The sequence below is a fragment of the Octodon degus genome, unplaced genomic scaffold (assembly GCF_000260255.1).
Source record: "Octodon degus isolate 3935 unplaced genomic scaffold, OctDeg1.0 scaffold00048, whole genome shotgun sequence".
In the NCBI taxonomy this organism is placed as follows: Eukaryota; Metazoa; Chordata; class Mammalia; order Rodentia; family Octodontidae; genus Octodon; species Octodon degus.
In genome coordinates, this window is record NW_004524624.1 from 11308623 (window position 1) to 11321263 (window position 12641).

The 12641-nt window shown below is 36.5% G+C and overlaps 1 protein-coding gene across 1 annotated transcript in view; it reads right to left on the reverse strand.

The window, feature by feature from the left end:
* Positions 1-12641, reverse strand: part of Vps45 (vacuolar protein sorting 45 homolog) — an 82601-nt gene that overhangs the window by 59583 nt on the left and 10377 nt on the right. The window contains 7 exon segments of the mRNA XM_004649074.2: positions 3981-4148; positions 4726-4839; positions 5405-5539; positions 8112-8222; positions 8617-8754; positions 8896-8964; positions 10016-10095. Of these exon segments, the coding sequence (XP_004649131.1) occupies positions 3981-4148; positions 4726-4839; positions 5405-5539; positions 8112-8222; positions 8617-8754; positions 8896-8964; positions 10016-10095 (815 nt within the window).

Sequence of the window (12641 nt, forward strand, 5' to 3'; positions counted from 1 at the left end):
ACAGAGACAGAATGAATTATTTTCAAATCCATATCATCAGAGGCCCATGGTTTTAGCCATCATTCCATATTTCTTCAATGAACCTTTTTTCCTCATTTTTCTAACAAATATTTATTGAGTCTTTACTATGTTTCACTAACACTACAATTTGAGATTTTTTAATCAAGGTCAAAAAAGAAGGATATAAAATAGATTGGTTTCTCCTAAGTGAAAGGCTGTGCTATGAAAACATGGGTGGAATGGGGTTGGAGATTGCTCACTTTCTTAAGTTTCTCCTCATGATATGAAAAATCTTTACAAATCAAAGCTCTTTTGATGATAGGCTTCAACGATAATACACTGTACTTTGGTTCTAGTGAAATTTTTTCTCAATCAAAATTTTGTTAGTCTGTAGGATGATAGATTAGAAATGGCAGTAATTTATAAGTTAATTTTTAGCAATAGATGAGCATTTTTTTCTTACCACAATATGCTTACTATTCAGTAAAACAAACCCAATCTCTACTCAAAAACCTCAATTCACTGCTTTATAACAAATTACTATCTAAGGTCAAGCCAAGGAATGTTATAACCCATCTAGGAGTCAGACTCTGGAATCCAATCACTATCAAACAAAAGTTCCTTTTATTGGCTATTTAAATCACGCTGCCAAAGAAATCCTTTATGGTAAGGAAGTCCAAGTCTACTGCTTACTGTAAATCCACAATAGTGTATCTTGGACAAGAAAATCTTCAAAATGTAAATTTTAGAAATATAAAGTAGATCACAAGTAGAGCTTATATTTTAAAAATATCTACTTTTAAAGTGAACATAAAGTAAAATTTCAGGCAAGAAGTTACAATAATTTTTCCTAACTAATTTCCATACAGTAGAGAGACACAAATACTTTAAAATGGATTAGTGATTAAGTTCTGTCTTAAAGGGAAAAAAAATCAAATGATAAAGAAACAAATTTAAATTTAGTTACAAGGAAAACATTTGTTTTTATTTAGTAAGAAGCATAAGACTCATTACATTGAGATAAATACAGAAATACTTCTATTAGACTCACAAAACAACTATGAATTACTATTGATAGGGTTGTTTAAAGTAAGTTAGCTAAGTTAAATAATTTATGGTACAGTACACTTTACAAAGGATACTATTTAACAGTTTAAAAGAAGGAGCCTTTAGGTTCTGCTCTATTAACAGTCTCTGAGATACATGGTTAAGTGAAAAAACAAAAGCAGAACTCTATGTAGAGTATGTGGACAACAGAGCTAAAAGACAGACAGACATGCCACCCTGCACATATGTGGAGTAACTGTAAGGCTGTATACGAAATGATTAACACCCTGTGGTGGTGAAGTGTGCCTACAATCCAGCTACTCAGGAGGCTGAGGCAGGAGAATCACAAGTTCAAAGCCAGTTGGGGCAATTTAGTTAGACCTTGCTGCAAAATAAAAAATAAGGGATGGGGATAAAGTTAAGTGGTAGAACATCCTAAATTCAATCCCCAGCAGCACAGAACTGAAACAAAAAGCTACAACTTTTAAATTCCTTATTAACAGACTCAGCTGTTATTATACTCCTCCCTCACCAAACATTTATTTAATTATGAAGAATTAGAAGTTAGTATGCTTTAAAAATGCCAGTATAAAGGAGAATTCTCTGTGAAAATTTGAGATCACAGCGACAAAAACTAAAACAGTGCTGAAAAGTACTTAACATGTAGAGTATGATTTACAAAATGGTGGCGCTTTTAGAGGAAACCTCAACAAACATCTTCAAAAATTAACACCAAAATTGTAAATCTCAGTAAAGATCTTAACATAAGTAGCTACAGTTGGATTTCTTTGTTTTGATCACATTATAGATAAAAATGTTATGCTTTGAGGAAGGGAACCAACATTTACAAAATGTCTGTAATATGGGAAACATTTTATATAATGCACCCAATCCACAATCTGAAGGTCTGCATTTCCTATCCCTGATGCTTGGGCAAAGTCAGTAATTTTCCTCAAGAAACTTTGATAAAGGCAGGATTTAAGTCAAGGCCTGTGCCATTTCCAGTATACCAAGCTGGCTTCATTTTGTGGAATAGAGAAGAACTGCAGCAGGGAAAGAAAAGTTAAGTTTTAGAATATAGAATCCTACAAATGAGAAAATGTGCTTCTTCTAAGTGTCTTAGAAATGAGTATCTCCTAAAGGACACTTCTTCCTGAATTCCTAGTTAGGGACACTACATTTTGTCATTCTCAGGAACCTCAGAATTACCTCTACTTGTTCTGCCATTCTATCCTTCCATCCAATTTGTCACTTGTTTCCTCCCTTGTCAATGTCTCTCAAAGTTGCCTGTTACTATACACATTTTCATTACTATAAGTTTGTAAACCTGACTTTTGCTTTTCACTTTCACTTCACCCTTACTAGACTAAATTTCCTAAAATACTGTTTTCATAACAACTTTCTACACAAGATCCTACACTGGACCTTTCTGCCTACCTCAGCAAGTACAAAATCCTTTTATAAGCTTCTTCATAAGCTGGTTCCTGTTTACTGATTCAGTTCTATCTTTTATTTCTTTTCTACCCCCACTCTCAAAAGGTCAAATGTTTATTATTTCCTGCATACTTGTGCATCTTTGCTTTTGCTATTATTCCTGACTGAAATCCTCCTTCAGATTCTATTCATACTTTGTGAGCACCATCTTAATACTGCTTTATCTAAGAAACTCTTCCTAATAATATGAAAGCCTATTATAGTCAATATCACAATTATGGCTTAGTATCTTGAAGCACAATTTTTGTTTTTGTTTTTTGAGACAGTGTCTTGCCCTGTAGTTCAGGCTAGCTTTGAACTTACTATGCAACCCAGGCTGACCTGGAACTTGTGCAGTCTTCTGGCCTTACCATGCCTGGCTTGTACCTAGGCTTTATCTCTTCAAGTAGACTAGAAAATTTCTAGAGGTCAGGGTTTGATCATGTCATTTTTCTTCTAAAATCCTTTGTAACTCTCATCATTTTGAGACTAAAGTCCAACCTCCTTTCAATGGCCATCAATTGGTCCCAACCTGTCTTTCCAGTTTATCTATCAAACTCTTCAGCTTACAACTTGCACTATCTGCAGTGAACTATTCTGCTGAGTGTTCATGTTTCTCCTTTTTCTCCACTTACTTATCTGTTCAAACCCAGGTCTCATGTCATCTTCTCTAAGAAGCTTTCAGAAGCCTTATCCTTGGGGAAAACAGTTGTCCTTCCTCAGTATTTCCATATTCTTGTACAAATAAAGTAATTACTGCATGGTATTATAATTTTATATAATTTCTTTCTTCCTGTAGTGTGAGCACACTGAGGAAAAGGGTAGTATCTTATTCATCTTTGCAATCCTAGATCCTCATAACAGTAACCACTTGTAGCAGGCATTCACATGTCTGTGGAATGAAGAGCAATCTCAGGCCAGGGATGTAGTTCAGCAGCACAGTGCTTGCCTGTGCGAGGTCCTGAGTTAGATTCCCAACACCAAAAAAAGAAAGAAGAAAAGTAATCTCTAGTAATTAAAAGAAAACCTATATAATGCATTTTAATATACATTTTATCTTTCCATGTCTTCCTAATAAGCCTGTGAGAGAATTAATATTATGCCTACTTTCCAAATGAGGAACCAGTTCAGAGACTAAGTCAGCAGCTGCAGGTCATAGGGCCAGTATTGCTAAACCAAACACGAGTATCTAGATCACCTGACTCTAGTCTAGTGGTCTTTCTAGTAAACTAGGTAACCCTTATAAATACTCAATTAACTAAATAACTCTGGGAATGCACATTATACTCTTCTGCCGCTCTGATTGTAAATCTTGTCTTATACGGTGTTCATTTGTGCTCCTGTCTTAACTCCTCGTTAAACTTATCTGTGTTGGTGAAGAAACATTCTTTGCCTTTGTATCTCTTGCTCAGCCCAGCACACTGTCTTATACAAAGTTGGTGCTCATAAATAGGACTGACCTGGAGAGCACTTGAGTGGTCATTCTGACAGGCTAGTTCTTGTTCAACCTCAGAAACCTCCAGCAGATTCCGCTCACTGACCAATCAAGACAGCTCTCCAACCACAGTCACATGCTTTGACACAGTCCCAGACATCTTCTTGAACTGTGGGTAATTCTCAACAAAGGCCTGCCATATGAGAAAAACATTAATTAAACAGAATAACAAAATTCTGTTATTTTCTGGCTGGGGATAGGCATGTAAAAGAAGGAATTTTTAAATGCTGGGGTTGTTTTTCTGCCCAGACTGAAGCACTTAAAACTCTCAATAACATGGTACTCTGTTTAAAAAGAGAAAAGCTTGCATACAGCAATAGATGCATCTTGTTTCTGTTGTTGTTTGAGACAGGATCTTGCTATGTTGCTCAAGCTGGCCTTGAACTCACTCTATAGTCCAGGCAAGCCTTGAACTCATGGCAATCTTCCTGCATCAGCCTCCCAACTGCTGGGATTACAGATGTGCACCATCATGTTCAGCCTAATAGATGCAACTTCAAAGACTACAAATAAGGTGAGGAATGGATAGACACACATGGCTTATGAATTTTCACTACATTACTTACTAAAGAGAGACATTACAGAAAATGTATCAAATCAAATAAAATGTATCAAGGTAGAACTCAGACCCAAAGGATTCCATAAATGTTTCTTACATGATTAGTTCCAAACTCTCATATATAAATCATCCATGTATATATTTGATTTACCTTCATATCTGCTATTGATTCTAGTTTTTGCTGTTCTTTTGGTTTCTTCTTTTGGAAATCTTCCATGAGATTCTTTATATTACTACCAATCTCGGCAAAGTTCAGGTGCATATTCTGTGAAAAAGAATGATGAAGCACAGTTCATCAATTACTCTTTCAGACAATTAAAAGAAATGAAAAAGAATCTTGAACACAGAATTGAAGGGCAAATTCCATTTTAATTACCCAATTTGGACACTAGCCAGGACACCAGTGATGAATACCACCATTATTCTCACAAAGAACTACTGGAAGAGATGGAAGTAAATAACTGTGATTTCTAAGGAAAAAAATGTTGTTAAAGAGTCAAAATCCAAGTCTTTTGCCTTCACTTGAGGTGGCATCTATAGGATGCCTCTATTATCCTTCCACATGATATTCTGTGTCTTTTCCATTTTTAACAAGCAAATACTGATTTTCTTTTTTTAAAATATATTTAGTACAGGATCTACAGGGTCTCACTACACAGATTGGACTCATAGTGATTCTCCTATTTTCAGCCTCTCAAGTGCTGGGATTTCGGGTGTGTGCTATCACACGCAGTCTCAGTCCCCATCTCAGCACACCCCGGGGGTCAGGGCTGGCATAGCATGCCAGTGATTTTCTTACATAAAAACAAGCAAAATTGGAAACCACCTACATTAGCATAAAATTCATCATTTTCAGCAGACAGGACGACCTCTCTTAAGTCTTTGCTGATTCCTGGCACTCTGGAAAGATCAATTCGATTGTTGTTTATGCCCAGTAGTTCATGGACCATGGCTTGATATGTCCACTAAAAAAGAATTATGACAAAATAATGGATAACTGACAAAAACATGAAATGGTAAATCAAGAAATCAAAAAATTGATAGCATTCTTAGTAACTAGTATGCTTTATGTGAAGATTCTCTACTTAGCTCATATTTTATTAATATTTTCTGCTATAACTACAATTAAGATTGTTATTTTCATTGACTCAAAAGTGAAAATAGTTTTAGATTTTGCATTTTAGGAAGAAGAGCAGCAAGATTAATATTCTTGATAGAAAACAAATAAGATCATTAGCTCTAATTTTTGCCTGTGAATTAAGAATATTTTTGTCTTCACAGATAGGGCTATATTGGTACTCAGTTACACGCTGTATCATTTCCTGTATGCTTCTGTGGTTTTTCTGCAGCATAAATGTGTTCTTACAGATCTGAGTGGTGCTATATTTATCCCGGGAACACTAATATTATCAGAAAAAAACTTGTGGGTTGATCAAAACATTCAGAAACTTGGTTCTGAATCCATTTTTTAAAATAGTTTTACCTAGTATGAATTGTGAAGGATTGCTTTCCTGTCTTACAAAATGTAAATTTGTTAAAATTGGAAAGAAACAAAGATTTCTTTCTCTGCCTTTTTTTTTGAGATGGGTCTCGCTATGCAGTTGAGGCTGAACTCGCACTATGTAGCCCAGGCTACCTGCTCCTGCTTCAGCCTCCCAAGGGCTGGATTACAGGCATGCACCACCATGCTCAGACTTACTCTATAATTAAAACTATACGCCTTTTTCACTCCTCATTTTACCATGAACTCTTTGAGGGCAGAGAATGTGTCTTTTAACCTTTTATTTCTAGTACTTAGTTGAGTACATAGCACATAACAGGTTCTCAGTCAAATTTACTGAATGAATGGTAACTTTTTCTTCCATAGAAAGAACTATAGGCATTTTTTTTATTTTTATGTCTTTATATTATTGAATGTTTCTTAGTAAATATAATTATTTTGAATTTTAGAAATATAGGGCTATTTAAAAAAAGGAAAAAAAAAGAAATATAAGGCTATTTTACAGAAGAGTTTCACTACACAGCCACAGGTATTCCTTGGCATTAATATTATCATTTTTAGTAAATGCGTAGCTGCAGCAGGCACAGCATTAACATTATTAATCTGGGAAGAAAATGAAGCATAGATTTGTGTTTTTTTCCTATAAAACCAAAGGAATTGTGTTTGTATTTGCAGAACAAACACTGCTAAGATGTGGACTGCCTTAAAGGGGCATACACTATAGGAAAGAGTGAAAACAGCCAAAGATGCACCTTGGCAATGCTCATGAGACATAACACAGATACAAAGCTCTATCTACTTTGATTTTAGGGAGAAAAAAAGCCATGCTTGACTAAAGGAATAAAAGCTTTGAGAATATGTTATGTGGATCTCGAGACAATAAAGTATTCCCAACATTCCAGAGTTTAGACAGTGGTCATAATAAAATCATGATGGAAACAAACAAACAAATGAATAAACACATGACATCTATGTAGCAGTAAGCTGAAACTTTAATAGAAGGTTTAGGGCACATTACAAAAGTTTTGATGGCAAATTTAGGAAATAGGGACTTGCCATGTAGTTCAGGCTGGTCTTGAACCCACTATGAACTCAGGCTGGCTTCAAACTCACAGTGATCTTCCTGCCTCAGCTTCCCAAGTGCTAGGATTACAGGTGTGCACCACCATGCCTGGTCAGGAGTTTGTCTTTAAGCAAGTATGCAAATGGAAACCAAGGAATATTTTAAGTCAGGAGCAATAGGATTGGACCTCTGCTTTAGGAAAGGTATTTTAACTAAACACCGGGTCTGTGGGCTAAGAAAAGACATTCAAAGGAATCAAGCAGATGACTACTTCAATATTCCTGCAAGACAGTGGGGTTTACACTAAGGCAATAGCAACAAACACAGGAAAAGGCAGACAGAAGGTGTTATGGTTTGTGTCTAAGTGTCCCCCAAAGCCTCATGCAGTCATGGGGCAGGTTCTGGAGTTTGATTATTTGGGTGTGGATGCTGCACATGCCCTGGGGCAGATAATTTACATAATAATGTAAGATGTGAAGAGAAACTAGCTGCTTGAGCTGCTGCTACCCTCCCTTGCTCTTGCTCTTTGTCACCACCATGAAAGGTTGCTCTCTGCCATGTGCCAGGCTGCTTTGGAGCCAGCTGAGTATGGACTGAAACCTCTACTAACTGTGAACTAAGTAAATCTTTTCTTCCTTCAATTTGGCTGTTGGGTATTCGTCCCAGCAAGAGAAGAGTAACTGAGACAGAAGGGAACACTGGAAATTAGAATCCAGAGTTTAGAAGCTGCCTCAGCTTGGGTAAGAGTAGTGGCAGTGAGGACAAAAAGGATGTGGCAGAAGAAGCAGTTAACAATAAGTGTGGCAGGAAAAACAGTGCTCCCCAGACACCAGGAAATATAAGGCAAAGAAGAAGAACAGATGAAAATAAGGAGGCAAACAGAATGCACCATAGTCTTATTCTCACATGTACATTTTGGTGAACGTCATTTAAAATCCTCCTCCTCCTATTACGTTGACAAAAGGCTCTGTACCTGGTTGAGCAGTGGGGTGATGGCATCGTCACAGCGATCTAAAATAAGCAGCAATGGAGGAACCTCTGTCCGGCGGAATTCGAACAGCTCATATTCTTTAGATATCACTTGCTGTGGTAAGACAAAGATGGCTTGATCAACCAGCTAGTTCCAGAGAAGGATGATAAAACTAGAAAACATAGAAAAACCATATTTGGCAGTTCATGCCTTCATAGGCCTTCCATAAAAGGATTCAAAAGCTTCATGTAAGATGCTAGGACTTCCAACCCTACTTCCTAAGTGGTTTAACTAGACCTCCAAAGTTAAACAGTTTATGGATATTTCACAGGTTAACTCTAGTAGCTTGAGCTCTAATTATTTTAGATTTCCTAGACCTATTTCTTTGTCAGTAAGCCTACACATCATCTCCTCCTTGGCTGTACAGAACACACTCCTGATAGTTTCAGAAATATGACAGAGAAATGAATGGCCTTGATGTTCTGGAAGCAGACAGAGAATGCCACACCTTAACACATTCTGCAAGTGTCTTCGCTGCTTCTGATGAAAGCTGATAACGAATAACAGGACACTTCTTCAGGGATAAAAGGAGAGCTGTCAGTCCTTGAGTTGTTCTGGACAGCTGGGCTGGATCCCAATTTCGACCCTATTGTTAAAAACATATATTTACAGAAATATATTTGGATTTTCTTTTACAAGTCCAATTACTAGAGAAAAAAAAGTCCAATTATTTACTGAATTAACTCCCATCTGATAAATTAACTTTTTTTATCCTTCCATTCCATACCTGACAACAGCCCAAAATATTAAGGGAAAACAAATGTGGATTCACAGCAATGTAATCGCCGTAAAATTCCTGCAAATGAAAGCACCAAGATCATCAGTCCATGCATGAACTCCAATTATATCAAACAAAAATACTATGTATGTCATATACTCTGATAAATCAAATAAAATATAGGTGTAAAAGAGATTTTATGGAACTGGGGATTGAACTCAGGTCCTTGCGCTTGCCAGGGAAGCGGTTATTCCACTGAGCCATCTCCCCAGTGTAAAAGAGATTTTAAAAAAGTTCAAATAATAGAGTAACAATAGTTGCCTGGGGGAATTAAAATAATTATGAAAGAGTAATAATGATGAACTTTCTAAAAAAAATTGTAGAGGATACACATTATAAGGTATTTCTGGAGACCATGTGATAAATGTATATAAGAACACTGAAACAGTCACAAAGGACATACAATGTTTTAATGTGATGTACTATATAACAGAGTAAATGTTTAGGAGCTAACAAATTTTAACCTAACAATAAAAGTTTACATATCACCTCCCAAAGCATGATAATCACAAAGAGAACTTTAAGAAAGTTTATCCCCAACCTTAGCTTTCTATTCTCTCTCAATCAAGTATAATCCTGTTGATGAACATTTTCAGTGTGGTTTATAAAACTAACACAGGACATCTCTTACTCTGTCCTAAACCCTGTGAAATCCTAACTACCAATTATCAGCCCATCTTCCCACTGATTCCTTTAATTCTATTCCTATCAACTTTGATATAGTCCAAATTTTCTAAATGCAAATATAATCCAATACAATGCCTATTTTATGTGACCAATAGTCTCTCTTCTTTTGAGATAGCACATTCCTTATTTTCAAATAAAGTCTTTTTTTTTTTTTTTAAATTATTTATTTATTACATTTTTATTTAGTGTGTGGCCAGCTCAGCCCACCAGGGGGCGGGGCTGGCTGGCATGTGGTGCTGGGGGATCGAACCGCGGTCCCTGTGCTTTGCCAAGCTTGTTCCAAGTAGGTGCTTTAGACCACTGAGCCATCTCTCCAGCCCCTCAAATAAAGTCTTATAAAAGAGCCAATATAAAGACTGTGGTACAGGACCAGCATGTTTACCTGAACCTCAGCCACAACTTCTTGCTCATCGGCTTCGGCCAGTGACTTCACATCACTCTTGCTGATCACGTTACTGAAATCTGAAACAGACACATGAATGTGGTTGTCTCAAAGGAGATCATCGCTGCGGCAATCAGACATAACTGGGCCTGAGGGCTACAGCCTAATGAATAAGACTGGTACATATCGTGGTAAAGGCCAAAGTCACATACCGACAAGTCAGAATGAGTGGCACAAATATGCTCAAATCCATAAATTCACAATAATACTTAAAAAAAAAAATAAGAACCACTACTTGAGGTTTTGGAAGATGCTAGGGAACCAAGTCATTGAAAGGAAAATATCAAAGAAAGGGAAAGAAGTAAGCTTTCTAGACTGTTACATACAAATTAGACCAAATAGAAGATGAGGAAGGTTTTTTTTATAAATATATTTCATTTTAAAAATAGAAATGTTAATGACAAAAATCACATTTTGCCAACACATAATGAATCAGCAAATGGAACCATGCACAGAGCATCAACATTTGCTAATATGCAAAACTATTCCAATGGGAATGCAACTATTAAGATGTAGGGTATGGAAATTTAACAGATTCTTCCATAAATAAATTGCATGGAAGGGGACACCTTAGAACATTGAAGAAAATCAACATATTGATTAATAGCAATGTGTAGACTTTATTTTGAACCTGATTGAAACAATGAGAAAAGACATGAGACTTTGAAATAGGAACACTAATTATTTGAAAACAGTATGGATTTCTTCTCTTCCTTGTGTTCTTTTCTGTTTTTCATAAGTCTGTATCATTTAGAAATACTTATTGAAGTATACATGGAGGAATTTATATAATATCTTTTTTTTTTTTTTTTTTGTACCTGGAATTGAACTGAGGGCCTTGTACTTGCCAGGCACGCACTACATCACTGAGCTACATCCCCATGCCTACATAATGTCTTAGTTTTGCTTCAGAGAAGGTGACAGCATAGCTAAATAAGATTGGGCAGGGTTTGATAATTGTTGAAACTGCGTAATGGGTACATTGGGATTTATTACTATTCTACTTTTCTATTTGCTTGAATTTTTTCATAATAAAAAGTGTTTTAATAAAAGAAGGAACCTATAATACAAAAGATTCAGTAGACCTAAAGAACATAAAAATAAAATCATAAAAAATGAATCGGGGGCCGGGGAGATGGCTCAGTGGAATGAGTGCTTCCCTGGCAAGCGCAAGGGCCTCAGTTCAATCCCCAGTTCCACAAAAAAAAAAAAAAAAAAAAAAAAAAAGAAAAGAAAAATGAATCGGGACAGTTTAACATAAACTGTACTGAAAACTATAAATTTGAATAAAATTATCGTATTAAATTTTATTTTAATTACTTCAATCAAATAAAATTCTGAAATTGACTGCCCACCCTAGATACTTCAACAGCCTATATTTCATAGGCTTTAGTATTAGTTAATATAACTTTTTTCTTTTGCTCCACAGTTACAGCCCAAGTAAACCTTTAGAACTACAAGAACAAATACTAGACTTAATTATCTTTTATTAACCTCCACTAGATAAAAGAATTTTCTTTAGTGGAAATAGGGACTCTTTTACCACATTACCCTACTTAATGTTTAGTAAACAGACTCAGCAAAAGAGTGATTCCATCCAAATCCATCTAGTATTCCCTGTGCTGCTAATTTCAATATATACTTGTATATTTGCACATATATATTTACATGAGAATAAAGTTCTAACTTGTGATGAACCTAAAACATACTGGAATGAGCCAGGTGTGGTGATGCATGCCTGCACTCCCAGTACTTAGGAGGCTGAGGCAGGAGGATTGCCATGAGGCCAGCCTGGACTACACAGTGAGACCATGTCTCAAACAAAACACAACAAAACAAAACTACCAACAAATTAGAATGACTATAGACTTATCAGGATATATAAAATAAAAAATAGAGATAGCATCAATGTTTGTGAGGATACAAAGAAACTGGATTACCCACACATTGCTAGTGGAAAAATGGCATAGTCTTTTAAAATGGCATAGTCATTCTAGAACATTTAGAAGTTTCTTTCTTGCTAATTTTATTTATTTGATACAGGGTCTCACTATGCAGCTCAGAGATCCTCCTGTCTCAGACTCCCCAGCGCTGAGATTAGAGGCAGGCATAGGCCACCACGCCTGGTTCCGGCATGCAGTATCTGGGATCGAACTCCGGTCTTTGAACTTGTCAGGCAGGCGCTTAGCCTTCTGAGCTATCTCCCCAGCCCATAGAAATTCCTTAATTATGCAACTACCATAACACCCAGCAATTGAGTTACTGGGCATTACTTATCCAAAAGAAATAAAGACTATGTTACATAAAAAAAACTATAGAAAATGGCTGGCCAGATAGCTCAGCATACTAAAGCACCTGTTAGGTAGGTGCAGCAACTGGGGTCCAATTCCTGGCGTGTTGTGCCATACCGTGGTGGCCTGCCCTGCGCCCAGGGTGTGCTGAGACAACAACTGAGACTGGGAATGGTGGTGCGCACCAGTAATTCCAGTGCTTGGGAAGCTGAAAACAGAAGGATCGGTATGAGTCCGATCTGTGTAGTGAGACCCTGTACTAAATACATTAAAAA